This window comes from Leucopleurus acutus (assembly GCF_964270905.1).
Source record: "Leucopleurus acutus genome assembly, chromosome: 5".
Lineage (NCBI taxonomy): Eukaryota > Metazoa > Chordata > Mammalia > Artiodactyla > Delphinidae > Leucopleurus > Leucopleurus acutus.
The window spans coordinates 66,689,211-66,710,992 of record NC_139147.1 but is presented as its reverse complement, the minus strand read 5'-3'; the positions used below and the strand labels follow the sequence as shown (position 1 = coordinate 66,710,992).

Sequence of the window (21,782 nt, the reverse complement as noted above, 5' to 3'; positions counted from 1 at the left end):
GCAGTAGCTTCTCTTGTTGTGGAGGACGGGCTCTAGGCACATGGGCTTCAGTAGCTGTGGCATGCAGGCTCAGTAGTTGTGGCTCACAGGCTCTGGAGCGTAGGCTCAGTAGTTGTGGCGCATAGGCTTAGTTGCTCTGCAGCCTGTGGGATCTTCCCAGACCAGGGCTCGAACCCGTGTCCCCTGCATTGGCAGGCGGATTCTTAACCACTGCGCCACCAGGAAGCCCCCTACTTTGTTTTAAAATAGTACACAATCACAAAGCAAAGAACATTGTCAATTCACTTTCCTAAATATTTATACACACTCTGGATAAGGCCCTGGTGCGGGTGGAAAGCAGTGAAGATGGATTTCTTTAAAAGTTGGCTAAATCAGGGCACTGTTATCTATGGACCCAGTGAGAGAGTAGACTAGAATTGGTTTGAGTCACAGATGTGATTAGAAGTTAAATTTTTCTTTCTACCTCCTCTTTGAGCTGGTCAGCTTTCCAACATAATTCAACAGGCTACAGAATTACTTGTGCAAGTGAGGCTGGCTGTGGCTCTTGGGCAGCTTCTTTATAACTACAGGTATAATTTGGGAGAGCACACCAATGTTTACTTCTGTTCCAGAGAGGAATGCGATTCAGCATAGATGTCTTCGAGGAGACCAGGGGCTACATCCTGGAGGTCTACGGCGTCCACTTTGAGTTGCCTGACCTTGGACCTATTGGTAAATCTTCAATGCAAGCTTCTAAGCCTGACTTGAAATATAGGACACAGATAATTGCATGAAAGTTAAACATCCATCTCCCCTCTTTATCTCACTCAAACTTCAACTTTCCTTTCTAGACAACTTCTTCCCTAGACCAAGTGTAGTTGGGAATTTCAGAACATACTAGAGTTCCCTGAGCAATCGCAGACTTCTTATTTTAGACTTCTAAGTTCAGGGGCTCCAGGTGGCATAGCTGACCCATCTGATGAGATGACAGCTTCATTAATTAGCTGGTCAGTGCACCAGTCCATCAGCTTGTCTTGGCTCCCATGTTGTGCTGAGCGTAATGACAGGAACCACATTAAGGCTAGAACAAGCTTCTTCCCATCACATACATGCATAACAGAAAACGATCCAAGCCAACCCATGGTAAATCTCTCTCTAGAATAGTATACAGGCCATTGGAGAGCAAAACAATACGTAATAGATTTCAGGTTATACAGAGTATACCCTAGAGGATGTAGAAGTCTGGGTTACTGTAGGCCAAGTCTCCAGTAACAGCTTCATAGAAAAGATAAGATTTGACTAATCCTTGATGGAAAGTTGAGGGAAAATAAAGAGGAAAGAGATGAGCTTAAGAAAAAGTGTACAAGTGGGAATGGGTTTTGTGGATAAAAGGAAGATCATGTTCTTAAATGAGTGGCTTGTATGTAGACAATAAAATGGGAAAAGCCATAAAAATGGTAGGGGCTATGTGGCTATGGAAAGGGGAAACGGACTGAAAGACATACAGTCTATGAACCTCACATTCCTACTGAGCATCCTCCAAAACATCTACACACTTGAGAGTCAAAAAGCATACCTCCCTCAGTACTGTGAAGGAGCTGGAAACCACAGCCTCCACGAGGCAGATTAAAACTTTCAAAAGTGAAACAAGTCCCCCACCCCCAATTCTTCTGGCAAGCTGGAGACGGGAGAGCAGGAGAGAAGTGAAGGCGGTAGGAGGGGTTGTTCGCAAAACGTCCCTGGGAGTGAAAGGAGTGGTTGGGAAAATTGGCCCTTGGTTCCATCTTTGACATGTTTGCTGAAGGTGGTGGCCACAGCCCCCAGCTCTTCCCTTTCCTTGTCAACAGATTTTTTTTAGAGCAAACCAGGGACAGGCCAGCATGTGCCTTCTGGTCACTCCCCTGGGGGATCCAAATAGTCAGAGGAAGGTGAGAGGCAGCAGAGAGGCAGTGGAGCCATGGTGGGCCATCTGTTATCCTGCTCTCCACCCGCTCTTCCCACTTTGCTCTGGCTTCCTGCTGCTCCAGAGCCAGCAGAGCCTCCGGGTTCCATGGAACACGTACCCTCTGGAAAATATATATAATTTACTAACCAGCTGGGGACATTTTTTCTTTTAAACCCCAGGAGCTGGAAATGATAAAACACTCCCCAGGTCTCTCCACTCAGAGTTAAATTACGTTTTTGCACTTACGTTTTTCATTTTTGGTCTTTTGATTTATTTTTTTCTCTCTGGAGGGAACACTCACAAAGCAAAGGTAAGCAGACAAGTCCCAAATACTGTCTCCCTCAGTGGCAGACAGATTGTCAGGCTGCAGAGCAGTTTTTCAGGCTTGGGTTGATTCTGAGTTCTGTCTGAGGAGCAGAGGCACACCTGGGGCTACAGTATGTAACCTTTCTCAAGGACTGTAGATGAGTTCTAGAGTCATCAGAGTTTTCTTGAAAAAAAAGATCTAGTATTCTATCATATCTTCCCTTTCCTCTTTTCTAGTCTCTCCCTCTCCTCCCCTTCCCTCCCCTGTAGTGATGAGATAATGCATGTAAAATGTTTATAAACCATATTCACTCTACAACTTTATGACATAATGCTGGTGATGATGATGATGCTATTTTCATGATTTTTTTCTGACCAAATTCCTTAGGTCCTCCTTAAAAGGCACCAGACTGGGATTCCAATGAGCCTTTGAACAATGAAAGCAAATTGTGGAGTAGCTTTTGACGTGGAAGAAAGCCCTTTCTCTTTGTGCAACAGTGGGCATCTTTCCTATGTGATTTCAGAAGTGTCTAAACGACTTTTGGGTCATTATGTTCTAGGAGCCAATGGCTTGGCCAATCCTCGTGATTTCTTGATACCTGTTGCCTGGTACGAAGATCACCAAGCGCCAGGTGGTTACACTGTGATTAATAAATACCAGGGCAAGATGTTTGCTGCCAAACAGGTAAAGTAAGCGGGTTTGTAGGCAGGGGAAGGAATGAATAGTTATTAAGCACCTTCTGATTGCCAAGGCTAGTATTAAGTATTTACATATATTATTTCATCTTTACCACATCACTAAGATACTACAAATAAGGTGCTACTTGCCTTACTTGTAGTCATGAAAACAGGCCAGGTGGTGATAACTTACCAAATGTCACAGTAAATGACAGAATCAGCATTCAAACCCATATCTTTCTGACTCCAAAGGGCGTGCTCTTTCTATTTATCAAGCAATAAAAACCCCGCAATATCTAGGTCTCTATAAATGTTGGGGAAGCATAATATACAGGCAGGGCAATATGTTCTGAAAAGGAAAATGAGTTAATAGCAGTTCATCTAAGACTTATATTCAACAATGGTCACCATATTTTCAAATACAAGCAACAATTGATAGAAGACAAGCAGAACTCAGTTAGTTTGACTTCGTTGATAGCACCAGCCTGGTAAACTCAGGAGATAAGCAAAGGCATAGATAATAATAAACATAACAATATATAATCTGTAATATAATACATTATTACTTCATATACTGGATATATAATATAGTAAAATAAAGTAACCATACAGTAAAAATAATCCAAAGACCTCTTCTGTTTACCATTATTCATTTGCTTTATTTTTGCCCATTTAACTTATTGCTTATATTTTGCTAAGGCACGTTATTTTCTTTGGACAGCATCTAGAAGGTATGCTAACCAGCAGAGACCAACTAGTTTAGCATTTAAAATTAACTCTTGAGGGTTCATTGTCACACTCATTGACACATAGTCACCCTATATTCTCTGGATCAGGATTTCCTAAAATGTGGTTCAGAGACCACTTGCATCAGAAATTCTCAGGAAAGCTTGTTTAAAATGCAGGTGCTGAGCTACTACTCCAGCCTGGCAAAAATGATGACCTCTGGGGATGCAGTGTGGAAATCACATTCATTTTTTTTCCTGTGCTATACAGTAGGCACTCACCAGCCATCTACTTCGTACATAGTAGTGTACATACGTCAATCCCAGTCTCCCAGTCCGTCCCACCCCCCACCCCTTCGTGTCCATATGTTTGTTCTCTACCTCTGTGTCTCTATTTCTGCTTTGCAAATAGGTTCATCTGTACCATTGTTCTAAATTCCACATATATGTGTTAATATATGACTTTTTTTCCTCTTTCTGACTTACTTCACTCTGTATGATAGTCTCTAGGTCCATCCACGTCTCTGCAAATGGCGATAAAGAAGATGTGGTACATATATACAATGGAATACTACTCAGCCATAAAAAGGAACGAAATTGTGCCATTCACGTTCATTTTTAAATGACTATTTCCTGTATTATATTTGACATATATTTGATAGAGGATCACCATGCTAGAGGTAGCCAGCAGCTCCATGGGTTTCCACTTTCCAAATGGACTCTGTGTGGGTTATTCTTTGTGTGAGCCCCCACTGATCCATTCTCCCATCTCTGCCATGATCTGTGCCCTGGGAGGCTGACGTACATGGACTGTATCACCTGGACTCCCTAGCCTAACTACCTTCCTATAACAGAACACTGATCCTCTCTTACCCCAGGGCAGACCCAAGAAGCATCACCTTAGGATTGCTCTGAAATCTCAAGTCCCTGGGGCTGGAACTCTTAGAGACCTTCTAGCCTTCCTGCACTCACCAACCCAGGCACTGAATATACTAGAATCTCCTCTGGGCAGCAGTTAGCTGGAGAGCAGTCACAGCCAAGTGCCTACCCTCAGCACTGGGAAACCCAGACGGTGGCCCAGATTGTCAAAGAATTGCTGGCATCCACAGATTCTCACAATTGTGTTAAAATTGTTGAAAAGGCACTGCTTGGAGCATGTGCTGTGCTTGTGCTGCACATGTGATCAGAAGCAGCTGCAGCTTATGAACTGGAAGACTAGGGTTAGCAGCATAGCGAGGACAGTTTGAGAGAATGTGAAGCAACCACAAGATGATTCAGGGTGATATTTTTCCCAAAGATGGTATTATTAAATGATGAGAACAGAATCACATCAAAAAAGAGACAATAATGCCAAGTACAAACCGAGGAATCATAGCTACAAAAGCATTACATGCTAAAATCACCCTTTCCTGCCTTTTTGTTGTTGTTGTTGTTAATCAGGATGTCTCCCCGTTCAATGTTGTGGCCTGGCATGGGAATTATACGCCCTACAAGTACAACTTGGAGAACTTCATGGTCATCAACTCAGTGGCCTTTGACCACGCAGTAAGTCTGGCCCATGGAGGGGCCCCGGGGAGAGGACACCCGTAGGTGGGAGGGGTCCACAGTAGACCCCTGACATTCACAGATTTAACACTACCAGTGTCACCCTTGGAAGCCCGAGATTTAGTCATTTGTCGCTGTGCTGACAGGAATTTGAATCATCTGCTGCAAGGCTTCAGTGAAGGAGTAAATAACATAGCTAGAGGGCGATCCAGGCTAAAAGCTCAGCACTCACCCTGCAGTACAGCTCAGCTCTCTACAGAGTATTCACAGGAACTCTCCTACATGGCTAAAAACTTGGTTTCTTCCTGGAAAATATATCCCCAAAAGAAAACCAGTGCTAATGTTAGTGATGGAGTGGTGAGGAAGGAACATTTCTGGATTTGGAAAGTTCTCTGTCCTGCTCATAAATACCAAGAGTCTGCTAGCTCTGGCTGCCCACTCCAGTGCCTCCACTCCCGGCTCTTTTTAGCCATGATGGAACAGACAGCCCTCTTCTAAAGTTACTCATAATGTTCCGTGCTTGAATTTAAACCAAAGAAATTCTAGATTATGAACTCGATCATATTGTTCAGTCAATCAGGGGACTACAAATAGGTCCCCAGCCTACAGTGCAGGCCCCCAAGGCCCCACATTCTTGATAAAGTGCTACTTCTGAGATCCTGGGGGAAAGTTCACTTTGCATAATAGATTAACTTTACCCACAAGCTGGAGGGGTAATTAGAGCAGAAGCAAGAAACCAGAGACAGAAAGATTACTCCGAGCCAGTTCAGCTTACCTCTAGGGGCCCAAAACTACCCTTCTGAAGAGCAGCAACAATTAATAAAATCAAAAGGGAAAAGAAAATGAGGCATCATGCCCAAAGCAGCAAGAAAAAGGATCCTGAGACACTGATAGAGCTTTATTTGAGCTTCGCTACCTTTTAACAGTTTCAGATCATTTCTCATGACAGATGAAGGAGTGTTCATTTTCACAGCATAAAGCGTTTTTTGACTTGCATTTACACATGCCCAATCTCCTCTGTACTGCTGCTATAGTTGTTTTCCCAAAATTCAGACCTGATCATTCTGTCACAGCACTAGAAAACCTTTGCAGGTTCCCTGTGGTTTAGGATTAAGTCTGAGCTCTGAAGCATGGTATCTGATGGTCTTTGCCATCTGGGCCTGGGCTCATTTCCCAGTACCACCTCTTGCCCCTCTCCCTTTTGCCAGTGCACTCTGGGCTTTAGCTCTCTTGCCTCAACAAAATCTCTGTGCATTTTGATCTTTCCTGTTATCTGTGCTTAAAATGCCTTTCTGCCTTTTCCTTCCTTTCCTTCCCTTCCTTCCTTCCTCCTTCCCTCCCTCCTTCCCTCTCTTTTTCTTTCCTTCTCCTTTCATTCTTCAGGTCCTACCTCAAATGTCACCTCCTCTTTGAAGCCTTCCCTGATCCTCTCAGTAGAGATAGGCACTCTGTACCCCCTTGGCTCTCTATTTGTAAAGCTAGATTTCCCTTGGCACCTTGCTGTGATTCATTATTCATGCACTTGTTTTATTACTCCTTCAGTCCCCCTCACACACACCCACCACCACCACTAATGATGCTAAAGAGCAAGGAGTAGTGCTCAATCATCTTTGAATCCCAGACCCTCATGTGGCATCTGAAAGTAAACATGATCATTGATTGCCATTAAGTCGAATCTCAGTCTTTCCACCGAAGGAGTCTAAAGTTCTTGATAAATCATAATATTGTCCCCCCACCTATTCCCTTTTCCCCTACACTACCACCACCCAGACGAGTGATGCATTTTAGACCTGAGAGTCAAACAAGGGTAAGAAAGCAATGAAGATACCATCTGGAATCTCTGTGATTCCTCCAAAGAGATACACATCCTACATCTATACCAACCCTTGGATATTATTTTATTTCTATTTCCACCTTACTCTGAGCACCCCTTCTGCCAAGAGCTCCCTGCAGCACATCCCAGCTCTGGTCACTCTGACCTGAAGTTGGGAGGCATGCACTGCTTGTTGTCAGACCCACAGGGTAGTACTTACATGAAATGAGGGCTCAGCAGGGTGAAGAAGCTGCTCAGAATCTCCTTAGCTGGTGTTAATTCATTTTGCTTCAAGCACAGCAAGAGGGGAAAGTCAGATGAGTGATTACTACACCTCAATGACAAGCCTAGACTTCTTAGCCTGGCCTGTGGTTTGATCAGACATTACAGTTTCACTCAAAAACCCTTCATGCATGGGTGACGTGTGTCATTGTTCAGTCACCTCCCTCTCCTCGTGTCTTCAGGCTTTCCTTGTCCTTTCTTTCACAGGACCCATCCATTTTCACGGTATTGACTGCCAAGTCTGTCCGCCCCGGAGTGGCCATCGCTGATTTTGTCATCTTCCCACCGCGATGGGGAGTTGCTGATAAGACCTTCAGGCCTCCTTATTACCACAGTAAGTCTTTTGCCAAGTTACATTTGAAAACCAAAGAGATGGCAGAGTGGTGAGCATTACCCACGGGGAACGCTGCCAGAGGTGTTTTTGGACGCCCTGTCCTGGCTGGAGTTCAAAGCCTGCCTCCCCAGGCCCAGTGCCGCTCCCCCAGAATTTTAGCTACTTAAACGCCACAACTTGTGTGGGGATGGCAGTGGCGTGTTGACTCTGAGAAGGAAACAACTGTGTAATGCCTAGAGCCCAGTTCCTCTGGCCCTGAAGAATGGCACAAAGGCTGGTAAAGGATGAAGCAAGATGTTTCTCTACATTTTAGGTATAAAGGGAGGAGGAACCACGGGATGTTGTTGGTTAGTTTGCTGTTTTTGGAAAGTTCATTATCTAAGTCTGGTTCAAGAGCCAATAAAATGTGCCTTCTCCAATAATAATTGGAGGGGTAAAGCAGATTGCAGTCCACACTAGGGGATGGATCCTATTCTGGAAGCAGTTTCTGCAAAGCAGTTGTTGTCTAGAACAGAACTTACCAAATCTATGATTTTTTTCATTTTATTAATACTGTTTTTACTTACTGCGAACACTTACTGACAATTTCCTATGGCTCTAAGGTTCTTTAAAAGTATTAACCCGTTCAATCCTCATAACAGTTGTGAAAGGTAGGTAGTATCATTATCTGCCTCCACCCCCGCCACTTTTTTTTTTTTCAGAGATGAAACTGAGCTGTGAAGGATTAAGTAACTTGCTCAAGGCCTCACAGCTAGTTAAGTGGTGGAGTCAGGATTTAATGAAGGCAGTCCGATGCCGGACCAGTCATGGGCACTAGCAGATATGCCTAGCACAGTGCCCAGTGCATGATATGCATCTAATAAATATTTATTTAATAGGTGAATGCATCGCCAAGAATGAATAAGGTACCTCATGGCTGTACTTAATGAAGCTGGCATTTTTAATTGTGCAGTAGCTAGCTATAAACCCAACCTAAATGTCAACGCACAATTCTACTTCCTGGAGAGTACATTTTTGTACATAGAGTTCTGGAAAGACTGTGAGGTGCATGTCAGCTGGAACATTCTAAAAAACAAACCCCTTTCTTTAGTTAACCTCAGGGCTTTCTGTCTCTGAGGCGCCTCTCGATATGTACCCAGGTGGCAGCACTTTAACAGGATACAACAGTGACTAAAGGAGCGATTTCGGCATTTGTAGAGGGTGGAGAACAAAGGCCCTCAGAATGGAAGAAGGTCACTTCATGGTCAAATGTCAGCATCACCTTTCTCAGGTGAAATCACCTGAAAAGGACACAACTGGTTAACACTTCAAGGACACCAGATACTTTGTGAATAGAGATGTAACAAACTATGTCCTTTCTGAAGAATATCAAGCCCATCACAGGTCCCAACTGTTCTCCTGGAAATTAGTCCCCTAGAGAACCTGTTGTCAAGGCAAGAGAATTGCTTTGGATTATAGCCTGTACGTCACATACTAATCTTTGATACTTCACTATTTCACATAGTTCTTATATGGAGGCTGCTCTTCGTGCCTGAGGTAGTGGTTTTCAAATTTTAGCATGTGTCAGTGTCACCTGGAGGGCTTGTTAAAACGCAGATTCCTGGGTCCCACCCTCAGAATTTCTGCTTCAGAACGTCCAGGGTAGGACCTAAGAATTTGCATTTGTACCAAGTTCCCTCGTGATGCTGATGCAACTGTTCCAGGAACCACACTTTAAGAGCATTAGGGGATATGAAAACCACTTAGAATGACTTTTTTAAAAAAAATTTTTCCCTGGGTCCACTCTCAGAGAGTTTAATTAGTTGGTATTGAGGTGGAACCTCAGAATCTGCGTTTTGAACTAGCAAGTCAGGGGATTCTGATGCAGGAGGTCTACAGACCACATGTTGAGAAATGCTGGCCTGGGGCTTGTCTCCCCACCCAGGTTCGCTCCTGTGCTACAGCTGTCAATCCACTGCTTGATTTTAGTTTGTAATTCAGACTGCCTGAAACAAATGGCCTCATGAAATGCCTCTTCTAATTTTTTTTTTTAAGACTCTCAAATAAATTTGGCCCAGGATAGATAAATCTCAGAGAGGTATGGTTGCCCTGAGTTAGTTGGAAAAACCCCAGAACCCTGAGTTAGAAATTATTTTTACCAGAGATATTAAAAATAATGCTTTAGGGCTTCCCTGGTGGCACAGTGGTTGAGAGTCCGCCTGCTGATGCAGGGGACATGGGTTCGTGACCCGGTCCAGGAAGATCCCACGTGCCGCGGAGCAGCTAGGCCCGTGAGCCATGGCCACTGAGCCTGCGAGTCCGGAGCCTGTGCTCCGCAACGGGAGAGGCCACAACAGTGAGAGGCCCACGTACCGCAAAAAAAAAATAAAAATAATAATGCTTTAGCAGTAATCAAAATCTCTGCCACTTTGATGTGACTTTACAGAAGTGGAGAATGATTTCTGTAGAAATATTGCCTCCAGTCATCTTGGTTTTTTTTAATAAATTTATTTATTTATTTATTTTTGGCTGCATTGGGTCTTCGTTGCTGCATGCAGGCTTTCTCTAGTTGCGGTACGCAGGCTTTCTCTAGTTGCGGTGAGCAGGGGCTACTTTTCCTTGTGGTGTGTGGGCTTCTCATTGTGGTGGCTTCTCTTATTGTGGACCATGGGCTCTAGGTGCACGGGCTTCAGTAGTTGCGGCATGCAGGCTCAGCAGTTGTGGCTCGCGGGCTCTAGAGAGCAGGCTCAATAGTTGTGGCACACGGGCTAGTTGCTCCATGGCATGTGAGATCTTCCTGGACCAGGGCTCGAACCCGTGTGCTCTGTGTTGGCAGGTGGATTCTTAACCACTGTGCCACCAGGGAAGCCCGCCTCCAGTCATCTTAATGCACCTTAGTCAACTGGATTCAGCATTAATCAAAAAGGCAAGGTCTACCTTCCCAGTGTCCTTTGAAATACAGAAAATGATGTAGAAATGTCATCACCAAATCATTGCTACCTAAATTCATATTCAGATCAAAGCTGAATTCTGTCTTGCTCTCTTCCCAAAATAAAGCCATGAAGGTGACCCTGAGGATACATACTAGATCAAGGAGTGTGACAGCATATTTAAGTCATGAACAGAACTGCTTTTAAAATATAGACACTTTATGCTTACCGTTGCTTCTTTTCCTCTATTTCTGCTTCATGGAGAAACAAGTAGAGCTATGACCTGGGTCTTACCTTTTCTGCAGGGGCCTGCAGCAGCATTTTGTTTTCTGGGCAAAATGGGTATGGCTGCTCAGTCAGTTCCACAAGTATTTTGGCACTTGGGTATATTCACAAGTAAGGAAGGGGGTGGAGCATTTATCATGTCAAATGTTTGGCTTTGCAAGGGTTGCCAATGCCATATCTCTCTTCTCTAAGATTTGCACTCTCAGCACTCTCATGGGACAGACTATGACTACGACTATGACTATGAAGATCTTTAAAGAGGCTGTTTCTTACTCATTTCTATCACAGTACTTAGCACAGTGTCCATATATGCTGGATGGATGGAGAGGCAGATGGATAGGGTAGGAAATGGACAGATGAATGGATGGATGGTTAGATGGGTAGATTTTCACCCAGGTGTTATATTTCTTTAATTCTTGCTCTAGATAAAGAGCTTTGTTTCAACAGAAACATAAGATAGAAAAAGTGGAAACATGGTGATTTTTGTCAAATTTTGTTGATTCTGGAGGCACAACTGGGACCAGTATACTTAACTTATATGAAAGCAAATTTCCATTTAACTTGGGAGAACTTTCTAACACCCAGAGTCTTCATTAATATGATAGGTTCCTTTGTTGAGTAGAGTGCTTCCATTCACAGGAGGCATGCAGGCAGAGCCCAGAAGGTAATCTGTCAGGAATGATATACAGAATATTTCTGTTTTGAGTAGAAGTAGGGGTACCTTCCAATATTAAGATTTTCAGATTCTATGAAAAGAATGTCAATGGAAAAAGAATGAATCTAAGAAGCATTTTAGAGAATGAAAGAATAAGTTGATATTAGATTCAGATATAGAAGATATTTGTTAGAATATATAGTATTTATGGATTAGTTTTTATAGATAATAAGATTTTTTCACAAAGATTATTATTTATTAACAGCCTCCAAGTCCAGGGTTCTTTCCATTACATCACATTTCCATCAACACACACACACACACACACACACACACACACACACACACACACACACACCACTTCAATTTTCTTATTTGGTAACCAGAAATATAGTGATACCCTGTATGACTGTGAGGCTATTTGGGAAGGAATTCAGATCTGAGAAAGAGGATAATTTTTATATGGGGCTTGTAAGCCTAGATGATGGAGTACATCCCTTCTTTATTATGATTTGCATGTTAATTATTATTAAAATTCTTGTCTGGGCCCTGATTTTCTTTAGATCTAGCATAATTTCATCCAGGCAATGGAACTGAAGACCTCTGATAATCCACAGGGCCATGGAGTAGAGCTTTGCCTACCAAGAATTCCACCCTAATGAATGTTTTGCAGTTGTTTTCCTGTCTATCTATATTCTTTATTATTTCTATGAAATTTATCAGATTCTCCTATCTTCTTGACATTCTGTGGAAATAATGTTTGAGAGGTCTTGGTGTTTTCGGGCCTTGCCTGAGATAATAAAAATAATACTGTTTCAACCTTCCCAGGGAACTGCATGAGTGAATTCATGGGACTCATCAAAGGTCACTATGAGGCAAAGCAAGGTGGGTTCCTGCCAGGGGGAGGCAGCCTGCACAGCCCAATGACGCCCCATGGGCCTGATGCCGACTGCTTTGAGAAGGCCAGTAAAGCCAAGCTGGCGCCTGAGAGGATTGCTGATGGCACCATGGTAAGCAAGTTAGATGTGAGGCTCTGGTGGCTTCTGGGGTCCCCAACCTTGTTGAGAGGCTATTTTTTATTTTTCCAAAGTCACAAAGAAGGAGTCAGGAGAGGAGAGTGTGTGTCTATGTGTATGTTCCCATGTGTGTATGCACACACCCCAGTGTATACACTAGACTCCTGATGTGGTAGGGTAAAAAGAGTTTGTATTGTACTTGGAGTCAGACCTGGGTTCAAATTCTAGCTCTTGGTTCCTGTGTGACCTTGAGTAAGTCACTTAACTTCTCTGTGCTTCATTTTCTCCATCTGTAGAATAGATAGAGCATCCAATCCAGCCAGTGGCTGTGATTTAACGCTGCTGACTGTACAGCACTGTTCAAATATAAGGGGGGATATTTTTAATACTATGTGAGGAGTTTTCCCTTATCTGTATGCAGCCCTCTGTATATATGCTCTGTCTCAGAGTCATCTCCTGCATTTTGAAGTAATCTTCTAGGGCCACAGGAACAGGGGATACAGGATGTCACCTTTAGCTAGTTTCTCAAGCCCAGGAGGGTCAAGGAAACCTTTGCCTGAGTACAGGCAGAGATTGTGAGCAGCAGTTCTCAGCTGTTTTCTCATTTTCTTTTGCTCTCCTTTGGCATGGGATGAAACTGATGGGATTTAAAACCTGTTTTGTATTCCTCCTGTGTCACACTGTAAACACTGAGGCTGAACACAATTGCAGTTAGCTGCGGTACTTGATTTCATTTTATTTTGCATTCTAGTTTATGGACCACAATGAGTAATTTTATGCTAAATCATATGTAAATTTGCTTTAAAGTTTTAAACAAATGCCTTCAGTGCCACCTGACTTTAAAATTGATAGCACAGACCTGCCTGACTCCATGCCAAGCTTGCAAACTACCTAATCAGGGAGCTTATCTGTCCCTCTGCCCAACGCATTTTACTTGCAGTTCCAACTTGAGGACCATAGTTGATGGAGCTGTTCTGCAGGGGCATGGTGCGAGTCCCATCTGCTGGACCTCAGCTCCATTTCCCCTTGCAAGGGCCTCTGCAGAGTTTCTGTAGAACCCCTTCATCTCTGTGCGAGAGCTCTATGAAATATTGATAATCTTAAGCTATTACCTCTGAAAGTTCCTGGAAGTTCACAGGCTACCCCAGAGTTACCACTTAGTAACCTTCAGTGCCCAACTTGGCTTTGGATAGTGTTACCAGGGAGCAGTGCTTTTGCAACAGTGAGGCACAGGACAGGGCTGTTTCTATGAGGAGCAAGACTTTGGGGAATGTCTAGGGCTTGGAGCTCTAGTGAGAAGGAGCTCTCCTATGGAGGGGAGCCCAGACTACCTGGCAAAGGAGGGTCCAACACTTTACTAGACCTAACTGGGTCTTCCTCACCATTTCCCATTACATAATTTGGATCCAGGCTCATCCATATGCCTTATCCTTATACCACTTTGCAATAAATTAACTTTATAATACTGTCTTCATAGCTCAGCTGGGATGGAGTTTTGTTACTCCAGTCAGACAGCAAGCCTCCTAAGAAGTGGTCAGCAAAGAGACAACAATAATTATGGCCTTAATAATGACTTTTATATCTGAATAATGCTTTATAACGTGCACAACACCTCCATGTGATCTTATTTGGTCCTCATATCAAGCTTGTCACAGGAAGTCAGGCAGAGACAATCAACTCCATTGTTTTATTTTTTAAATATGTATTTATTTATTAGTTTATGTATTTGTTTGTTTGTTTATTTATTTATTTTGGCTGCTTCTGGTCTTAATTGCAGCACATGGGATCTTCGTAGCAGCATGTGGGATCTTTAGTTGCGGCATGCACACTTCTTTAGTAGCAGCATGCAGACTCTTAGCTGTGGCACGCATGCGGGATCTTGTTCCCCGACCAGGGATCAAACCCAGGCCCCCTGCATTGGGAGCACAGAGTCCTACCCACTGGACCACCAGGGAAGTCCCTCTCCATTGTTTTAGGCAAAAAGAAGTTAATGTATATTAGACACCAGACATTAACATGGGTTCTCTGAGTTGTGGCACAAAAAGAATTTTTATCTTCCTTTTGTCCATGTATATTTTTTAAATTTCCAGCGACATGAGCACATAAGAATTGTAGGGTTTTCTTTTTTTTTTTAAGCCATAGTGAGTTGGAAAATCAGCAACAGGTGAAGCTGGAATGTCTAGGATGCACAGGGCACTTGCATATTCTTTCTGTTGCAGATGAAACCTGCCTGAACATAGCAGGACATCCACCATTCAGAACCTTCTGGGACAGGGCTTTTAAAAGTGCTACAGACGTTCCTGCTCCCCTCTTCCCATCTCCTCCTCCTCAGTCTCTCTTTTCCTTCTTTTCCTTTTCCCAGCCTATCTCTTGGTCAGAGTCCTGCAAAAGAAAGGCTCAAATCCCAGCTCTATGATTTCTTACTACTATCACCTTAGACAGTCATTTCCCAGCTCTGAACCTTAGTTTCCTCATCTGCAAAATGGGAAGTATGTTCTCCCTCACATGGACATAGCCACAGTAAAGGCCCCTGAGAAGAATATTCCTAGGACTCTCCCACCTCTGCCCTTGGATCTAGCAAATTTAGCTCCATGATGCTACAAGGACAATGTGATGCTTACGTGTCCAGTTCCATTTGACAGAATGAAACTTGAGTGTCAGAGAAGTTAAGGATCTTGCACAAGCTACTACCCACTTATAAGTAGTAGGGCCAGAGCCAGAACCCAAGGCTTGAGTTTTTCTCCTCACCGGCTAGCACACATGATTTATTATTCAAAGATTCTACCTACTCATATCGTCTCTCTTGACATCTAGTCAAATGTGTTTTATTATCCACCTCACTTCTTTCTTGTCCCCATCCTCATTCCCTACAGGCATTTATGTTTGAGTCTTCTCTAAGTATGGCCGTCACCAAGTGGGGGCTGAAGACCTCTAATTGTTTGGATGAGAACTACTACAAGTGCTGGGAACCTCTCAAGAGCCACTTCACCCCCAATTCCAGAAACCCTGCAGGAACTAATTGAGACTGGAGCATTGCTACCATAATTGAGGATGGATTTGTGTGATTTCCTTTAGAATCTCATGCTCTTTGGCAGTACTGGGGGAGGAGGTTGGTTAAAATGAGAACTTTTTCACAGTCAAGGAACTCAAACATTTATAGAGATGTATTTGGAAAGTGCTTTCAGCTTAATTACTCAATAAATACTTGCTGGTGTTCTGTGAAAGTGGCAGTTGGTCATAATCAGGCCTTGATGGGGCAGACCTGTGGTGCCCAGGAATGGAAGTCCATGAGATTGGACCAGGAGATTAGGTTCTCCTGGAGTGAGAAGACAGGCAACAGAACAGAAAGGAATGGGAAGCAGTATTTCTCACTACCTTATTTTATTTATTTATTTATTTATTTATTTTGCGGTACGCGGGGCTCTCACTGTTGTGACCTCTCGCGTTGCTGAGCACAGGCTCCGGATGCGCAGGCTCAGCGGCCATGGCTCACGGGCCCAACTGCTCCACGGCATGTGGGATCTTCCTGGACCGGGGCACGAACCCGTGTCCCCTGCATCGGCAGGCGGACTCTCAACCACTGTGCCACCAGGGAAGCCCTTTCTCACTACTTTAGTTCTGTAGTTTTAACACATTTCCCCCACTTTGTTGCCAAATTTTGCTGCTACCAAATTTTTATTTAACAATGTGTAATGAGAGTCAGCTATGTGTCAGGGCCTAGGAACTAGGGTTGCCAGATAAAATAACAACATGCCCAGTTACATCTGAATTTCAGATAAATCACAAATAATTTTTAGTATGTCTTGTGCATTATTTGGATATACTTATACTAAAAAATTATTCGTAGTTTATCTGAAATTCAAATATAACTGATATGCCTGTATTTTTATTTGCTAAATCTGTCAGCCCTACAAGGTCGTCAAGGAGATAGACATGGTCCTGGCCCTTACAGAGTTTACATTCTAGACAGGGAGACAAAATACACAAACAGTATAGTTACAAATTGTGAAACAGGCAAAGAAAAAAACAAATAGGAACTGAGATGGGAATGACAGGTGGGATGGGGAGATCTTTCTTTAGAGAGGAAGGTCTTCATTGAAAAAGTGACATTTAGCCAGACCTAAAGGATAGGAAGGAACAAGTCATTGGAAGAGTAGGGCTGGGCTGGGTTGGGCTGGGGTAAAGGAGCATTACAAGAAAAAGCCTCGTGGGTTCAAGGAACTCAAAGAAGAGTGAATGTGGGGAGCCCAGGAGCAGGCCATTGCAATAGTCCAAGCAAAAGACACCATTGTCCTGGACTAATGAGGTGGCAGCAGGGAGAGAGTGGATAAATCCCTGAAAGCTTTGGGGTAGACCTGAAAGAACTTGTTAGTGGACTGGATGTAAGGTCTGTGGGAAAGAGGAGTTGCAGACAGGGCTGGCACAACTGCTAAGTTTCTGGCAGTGGCATTTCATGATCTCAAACAATAAGGTATCTTTGAGGGTGACAGTAGTTGGTGTGCCTTCCCAATGTTCCTTAATATATTAAGAAATCTTTATTAAAAATAAACCATTGTAAACTAGTAAAGCAGTTAATCCTGTAAAATTTTTAAATTGACCCCTATAGCAGGTTGCCAGTAGCTCACCTCTATCCCATTAACAATCACCATCCTGTGTTGACCAGCTGCTTCCAGTTGCCAGCAGGACACTCACAACATTGACTGAGGCCCAAACCAGAACAAAGTGCTGAGGATTTCTTTTTTAACATCTTTATTGGAGTATAATTGCTTTACAATGTTGTGTTAGTTTCTGCTGTATAAAAAAATGAATCAGCTAGTGCTGAGGATTGGATGGCCCTGGACGCAGCCCTCAACCAACGGAACAGAAATTAGTGGATAAATACGCCAGCTCTCTTGCTCCATACTTCTGAGGCTTGTGTTCAGCTGTGATTCCCCTCAACTTCCAGAAGGATTAAGCTCCACTGCTCATGGTGGCAACTTCTAGAAATGCATCCATTAGTAGCTTCCTTCCCTCTCGCCTCCCCACTCTCCTATGGTGCTTCCCGGGCTCTTTTCTCAAATAACCCCAAACTAAGACAACCACTGAATATTCCCAAACTCCAGCACTTCCGTAATGAGCTCATTCTAACCCTCCTTTATACACAAACCTAGACTCTCACCCATTTTGGTTCACTCTATCATCAGTGTGGTGACAAAGCCTTCCTAGAGCTAAGGAAAAATTCTGGGTTTACATCCATTTAGCATCCAAGCCTGTGTACTTTATCTCCCCAGTGCTGGCAGCAACTCATCAGCAGGAGACAATATTTCACCCAGACCAGGCTCTTCACACTAATTTAAAGAAGATTGTTTCCTTCTGTTGTGCTTCAGATCAGCTAGAAAGATCTGTATCATTTCCTTAATTCCCTATTCTCGAAGATACCTTCCTCTACTATGCTTCCCAAGAAATACACCATCTCTTGGCTTAGAAATTTAAAACTCTTTTTTTTAAAAAAAGCCACCCCGTTTAAGGTTCCTCCAATGACAGGAGAGTTTTCTGCCAGGTACCCTTGGCATCTTTATATATTTTCGAGAGAATGCCACAGAAGCCACCCTTCCCTTTTTTCTTTTTGGGAGACTTCTCTCACAGCCTGGGCTACTGGCAATCGCTCTACAGCAATGGTTCTCAGTAAGGGTGATTTTGTACCCCTCGCCCAAGACATCTGGCAAAGCCTAGAGACATTTTTTGGTTGTCACATCTGGGGAGGGTGCTACTGGCATCTATTAAGTAAAGGTTAGGGAAGTTGGCAAACATTCTACAATGCACAGGGCAAAGAATTATCCAGTACTGAACGTCAATAGTGCCGAGGTTGAAAAACCCTGCAGTGGTTTTTAACTTCAGCTATACATTGGAGCTCCTGGCAGCTTCTAAAACTCCAAGTGCCCAGGGTGTATCTCAGATCAACTAAATTAGAAATACTGGGAATGGAATCCAAGTGAGAATTTTTTTGAAACTCCTCTGGTAATTCCAATGCACAGGCAAGTATGAGGACCACTGTTTTGGAAACTACCTTAAAATCAGTATCCAAAACATTCTGTTTCCAACCTTAGATCCTGGTCCAAATCTGGGCTTCCTGGGGTCTACAGAAAGGAGGTGGAAAAAGTTCCCAATGTTTCATGGAATGAGATGGGATGGGATGGGATGGGGTGTGTAGTGAGCAATTACCCAGGAGGAGAAGGAGGCTACAAGGCGGTGGTGGGGTGGGCCACTGCCTTCCTTCAGAAAGCACAAGCTTTAATGCCCAGATGGGGCACAGAGAGAGTGCAGGGAGGACGAGAGGGAAGGTAAGAAACCTAATGCCCGGATGTAAACTATAAGTTAATAGTTAATGTGCAGTTTCTGTGTTGTAGTTTCCCAGAGTGATGAAAGAGTTATCACTTCTGGGTTTGAAGGAAGTTCTATCCTTCTGGAAAGATATTTTACTACTAAAATGAAAAAAAGGTGGGGGGGCTTGAGAGCTGACATTTAAACTTCTTTGTTACATTTAGTAATTAGCTAGCCTTCAATTTAATATAATCAACTTTATATAATTGCATGACAAATCTGAAGTATGTCCAAAATGTATCCTTTTGTGAGTCAGTGTTGTACATAATTAAGAGGACAGATGCTAAAGCCAGACTGCCTGGGTTCCAGTCCAGGCTCTACCACTTATTAGCTGTGTGACCCAGAGTGAGTTATTAATTTTTCTGAGCCTCTATTTCCTCAGCTGTAAAATGTGGATAATGATAGTACCTACTTCGTAAGGAATTCAGACTCTGGAATCCAGACTGTGCTTAGCTGAATGAGTTTGAGCAAGTGACTTAACCTCTCTGAACCTCACCTTCCTCATTTGTAAGAAGGAAATGATGTATTTCACAAGGATTTGGTGGGGGTTAAATGAGAGCCTGCATTGAAAGCACCCACACTGCTTTTGGCACATAGTGAGCATAGGCAAATTTAGCTATTATTGTTGTTATAGTTTATTGTTGCTATGGTGACTCAATGAATACTTACTAGTTCCTGCCTCAGAGAAGCTATTGTGTGACCTACTGTAGGATACACTGGAATGAGTAAGCCAAGGTCCTTGTCCCTAAATAACTAGCCTTTAGCTGAGGAGGAAGGCATGTACTCTTCTAATGCAATAAGTAACAGAAGCCCAAAGTGTGGAAAATTTAAAGTACATACTGCCTTCTTTTCGTCATCATTTAGGTCTTAAAACAAGAAAACCATATTGAAGTTCAATTGAAGATTTCAACAGTGCATATTAATAGCTCAATTAAAGTGAAAGTTAAGACAGAATCTAAAATGGCTTTGATATAAGTAGTTCACCTATGACTAACTACAGAGCTTTTCCTGAGGAATCTTGCCTAATCAAGTGGGCCTTTGGACCCTAATTAGCCTACTCCAGGTTTTTTAAATCTAAAATTATATCACAAGCTTTGACACAACTCACTACAGTACTATTAACAGTGATACCTCATAAAAAAAACACGTGTATGCAATTCTATACAGTTCCTGGAATAGAAATTTAACAAATGGGGCAGTTTCACTCATTAATGAGCATTTACTGCCCTTATTTTATAAATAAAATTAAAATCTCGAGGACAGGTATATTTTACAACACCGCTTCTCTTAATAAAAGGACATGGTATCAATTGAGTGCAGTCAACTGTAACTGAAAATCTAACATTAGCTTAACAACTAGGACTTTATTTCAAAAAAGAATCTGAGGTTGGCAGGTCAGGACAAGGACAGTGATAACACGAGGTTATCCTGGAACCAAGTTCATTCTGGTTTTCTGCTCTGCTATTCTTGGATATTGTCTTATCTTCATCTCACTTCCATGTCTAGGTCAGGGGAAGGGAGGAAAGCAAAAGGGTGAAGGAGCAGAAAGATTTCTCCTTGGGAAATGTCTTTTATTGAGGGAAGGAAGCCCTCCCCAGTAGATTTCTCTTACGTCTCAGGTGCAGAACTGGGTCACATGTCCACCCTTAGACCAATCCCAGGTTCATTCCCTAGGCGTGGGATCATGCCCACCCTCCCTAAGGTAAAGGGACTTCCACCACCCTCCTGAACAAATCAGCATTCTATTAGAAGAAAAAGGAGAGTGAGTATTGGTGGGCAACAACTACTGCCTGCCATGGATACATTCTTGTGGAAATTCGGCAAGAATAATATGGGAAGTGTTGGTTTTGAATCAAATATTTTCACTCTCAGAGCCCCAAAAAGAGATAAATCTACTAATACTTGCTTTACACAGAAAATGCTCCAAACATCTGCCTAGTTTCTCTCCAAATACATCCTTATTAAAATTGTTATCAACCTTCCCGGGTTGGTCCCCAACTAAGGTCCTTCTGCCAGTGTCATTGGAGCTAATAGAACACGCTGCTATAAACAAGACCAAGTTCAGTTCAGAAGCAAAGGAAAGCTTTATTCTTTGATCAAAGAATGGAGATGTGAGCTCGAGCCCTAGAGCACATGCTCTCTGTGGGACAGGCAACTGGAGGGGCTGCTTTATAGGGTTCTCATCTGCAGAGGGAGGGGCAGCAGAGTTCTTGAGGGTCATGGGCAGTTGTGCTGTTCACGGCACTTCAGGCCACAGCATCTCTTCACACAGCACGTGGCCATCTTGAATTGAGGTGTCAGGCACAGCTGTTCTGCCCCAGGATCTCTAATCTGATGCGTTAGGTGCAAGGCCTCTGCACACAGGCCCCTATGGGCAAGTGAAACTAGACTAAGCACAAGAGAAGAGGTTTAGACCTTAAATTATCACCTAGATTCCATCTTATTTTTCCCAGGACCCCAGTGGGCTTTGATGGTGACAAAATGGCTTTTCAAGTCTTCTTTTTATACAGGGTAAGGAGGTTGGCTGGCAGTTGTCTCAATTGTCCTGACAGTCTCGTTTCTAATCACAAACAGGTGACATGGACAATCAGAGCAGTAGGACTTAATCAAAACCTAGAATACTGATCCTCAAATTAGCAGGGTTTCTTTCTTTTTTTCTTTTAATTTTAACTTTTTAGAATTTTATTTATTTATTTTGGTTGTGCCGGTCTTAGTTGCGGCAGGCAGGCTCCTTAGTTGCGGCAGGCAGGCTCCTTAATTGCAGCCGGCAGGCTCCTCAGATGTGGCTCACGGGATCCTTAGTTGTGGCACGTGAATTCTTAGCTGCAGCATGCCTGTGGGATCTAGTTCCCTGCATTGGGAGGTGGATTCTTAACCACTGCATCACCAGAGAAGTCCCTTTCTTTTCTTTTTTTTTTTTAATAGACTTTATTTTTTTAGAGCAGTTTTA

At 43.1% G+C, this 21,782-nt stretch overlaps 1 protein-coding gene across 1 annotated transcript in view; it reads left to right on the top strand.

The window, feature by feature from the left end:
* Positions 1-15,847, top strand: part of HGD (homogentisate 1,2-dioxygenase) — a 45,587-nt gene extending 29,740 nt beyond the window's left edge. The window contains exons 9-14 of the mRNA XM_082840045.1: positions 612-711; positions 2,791-2,915; positions 5,074-5,178; positions 7,481-7,607; positions 12,285-12,466; positions 15,346-15,847. Of these exons, the coding sequence (XP_082696171.1) occupies positions 612-711; positions 2,791-2,915; positions 5,074-5,178; positions 7,481-7,607; positions 12,285-12,466; positions 15,346-15,495 (789 nt within the window). The 3' untranslated portion in view covers positions 15,496-15,847. The remainder of the gene's footprint in view (positions 1-611; positions 712-2,790; positions 2,916-5,073; positions 5,179-7,480; positions 7,608-12,284; positions 12,467-15,345) is intronic.
* The last annotated feature ends 5,935 nt before the right edge of the window (positions 15,848-21,782 follow it).